The sequence below is a fragment of the Corvus brachyrhynchos genome, unplaced genomic scaffold (genome assembly GCF_000691975.1).
Source record: "Corvus brachyrhynchos isolate BGI_N302 unplaced genomic scaffold, ASM69197v1 scaffold59, whole genome shotgun sequence".
Taxonomy (NCBI): domain Eukaryota; kingdom Metazoa; phylum Chordata; class Aves; order Passeriformes; family Corvidae; genus Corvus; species Corvus brachyrhynchos.
In genome coordinates, this window is record NW_008246054.1 from 6,026,726 (window position 1) to 6,028,751 (window position 2,026).

At 55.8% G+C, this 2,026-nt stretch overlaps 1 protein-coding gene across 2 annotated transcripts in view; it reads left to right on the forward strand.

The window, feature by feature from the left end:
* The window catches only part of COQ4 (coenzyme Q4), a 5,678-nt gene extending 4,639 nt beyond the window's left edge, over window positions 1-1,039 (forward strand). Inside the window, exon 6 of one of the 2 annotated variants that reach the window (XM_017745658.1) lies at window positions 22-1,039. In XM_017745658.1, the coding sequence (XP_017601147.1) occupies window positions 22-79 (58 nt within the window). In that variant the 3' untranslated portion in view covers window positions 80-1,039. Of the gene's footprint in view, window positions 1-15 lie in introns of both variants that reach the window. The other variant, XM_017745657.1, reaches the window with a different exon arrangement.
* Window positions 1,040-2,026: the final 987 nt, after the last annotated feature.

Here is a 2,026-nt window from a genome sequence, read left to right on the forward strand (position 1 = left end):
GGAGCGCGGTGGGGCGCAGCCGGTGGAGTCCCTGCGGGAGGAGCTCGGCATCTTCCCTCCCCCGGCCGTTCGAGTGTGAGAGCTCATGTCGGGAGGAGCCCGGGGGATCCCTGTTGGCAGCCAGCAGCCAGCCCCTGCTGCACTCCATATCCTCCTGTTGTGCCCGGGAGCACAGCATGGCTGTAGCTCTGCCACCACAGACCCGAGGGCTGTGTTTTCTCCTGCCAAGAGCTGGCACCAACCAGCTTGCAGGATGTCAGGGTCTGATGTGCCTTTGCCAGCTCAGTCTGGCTGGTCAGGTCTCCCAGTAGCAGCATTCTGGTACTGACACTCCCAGATGCTGGGATGGGGAGGGAGCACACTGCAGCAAACTGATGCCCTGGCCTTCTGCAGCTCTGGGCCTGTGCAGGTAAATCCTTCCTCCCACTCTTCCTGGGAAGATCAAGGCTTCAGATCTTGGGGCTGCCCTGGACTGGAGCTAAACCAGTGATTTCCAGAGGAGCGCAGGAGCAGGTTTGGTGTGTGCAATGATGAAATCCCACTTTGTACTGGTGCCTAACTAGTGTCCTGTTGGGTCATACTGGATGTGCCTCACTCATGCCTCAGAGACCAGGCAGTGTGTGGTTGTGTGCCCACAGGGCAGGCAGGGAAATACCTTTGGATATTTTCCCTCCTGGATTGGCTGTTTTGAGAGTCAGTCCTGGTCTGCCATGCCTCCCTGTAGTCCCTCACTATTAAAAATTATGAAATCCCCATGATTGTGCTGGGTGTTCAGTAGAAGTCATCCCTTCCTTGGGCAACAAAATGACACAGTTGGGATTATGGTGTTGAATCCAGTGAGTGCGGAAACAGTGGCTGCTGGTGCTGTGTCTGGGAGCTGATTGCTGTCTGGGTTAATTAAACTGTGCTCCAGACTGCCAGCAGCCAGGGAGCAGAGTTGCTGGATGTGATGGCAAAGAGCCACGAGGCCAGGGGCTCTTTGTTCATATTTGCTGTTGGAATTCCTTCTTGTTCAATAAAATCCACACTGGAGCTTGTAGTTCATTACCCCTGTCCTTTTGCCCCATCTGCCCTCCTGAGCTGGAGATTTGATGTGAAACCTCACCTCTTTTTGGCTCCAGCAGGCTTCCTTCCTGCCCCCCAGACTCCCTTTTTCTAACTTCTCCCTGCATCAGCCACCCCACAAAGCCAGACTTCAGGTTTTTCTCCAAAGCCTCCCCTGGCCCCCAGAGTTATTTCAAACAGATACTAAAAGACAGCATATAAATACATCCTTCAGCTGCCAATAAAACATGCAGTGTGGGGGTTGTCCTAGTGCAATGGTCGAGATGAAAGAAACATTTGCCTCTAAAATGACCCAGAAATGTCAGAGCCTTGGGGTGGATAAACCAAAGGGCGGCAAATATTTGCTTCCAGGAGCTGTGAGCAGCGGTCAAGGAAACCTGGGAAATTATGGCCATGCGAGAGGGTTTTGCTGCATTTTGTGTTATGTAGTGATGCCGTGAAGTGCCCGGGCTGTCGGTGGTTCCGCCTTCGTGCAGCCACGTGTGGCTCAGTGGGCTGGTGGCAGCGCTACAGAAATGGCACATCATGTAATTTTAAACGGCATCTGCTCAGCCGGATCAAGTAACAGCCTCTGTGGCTCCTGTTCTTGCAGCCATCGCTTGAGAAGCCTGCTGGAAGAAGGCGGCAGAGGGAGCAGAGCGTGATTTAGGGAGGGCAGACGCCAGCCACGTGAAAATGCTTTTTTTGGAGAGGATATATTCGCTGTGGTCAAGTGGCAGCTCCATCATGCCTGTGCTGCGGGGCCGTGCAGGGACAGTAACTCCTGAAATGCTGGGATGGGTGCCTGGTTATTGCTTCCCGGGAGAGCCGAGTTTTTTCCCGGTACCCGGGCCGTTCCTGACCCGGCTCCCAAAACGGGTCTCCCACGCGCGCTCTCCCGAAGACGGGCGAACCCTGCGCGGCCGTGGCGTCCGGGGGCTCCGCGGGGCCCCCCGGCCCGCTGCAGCCACCGCGCCCCGGG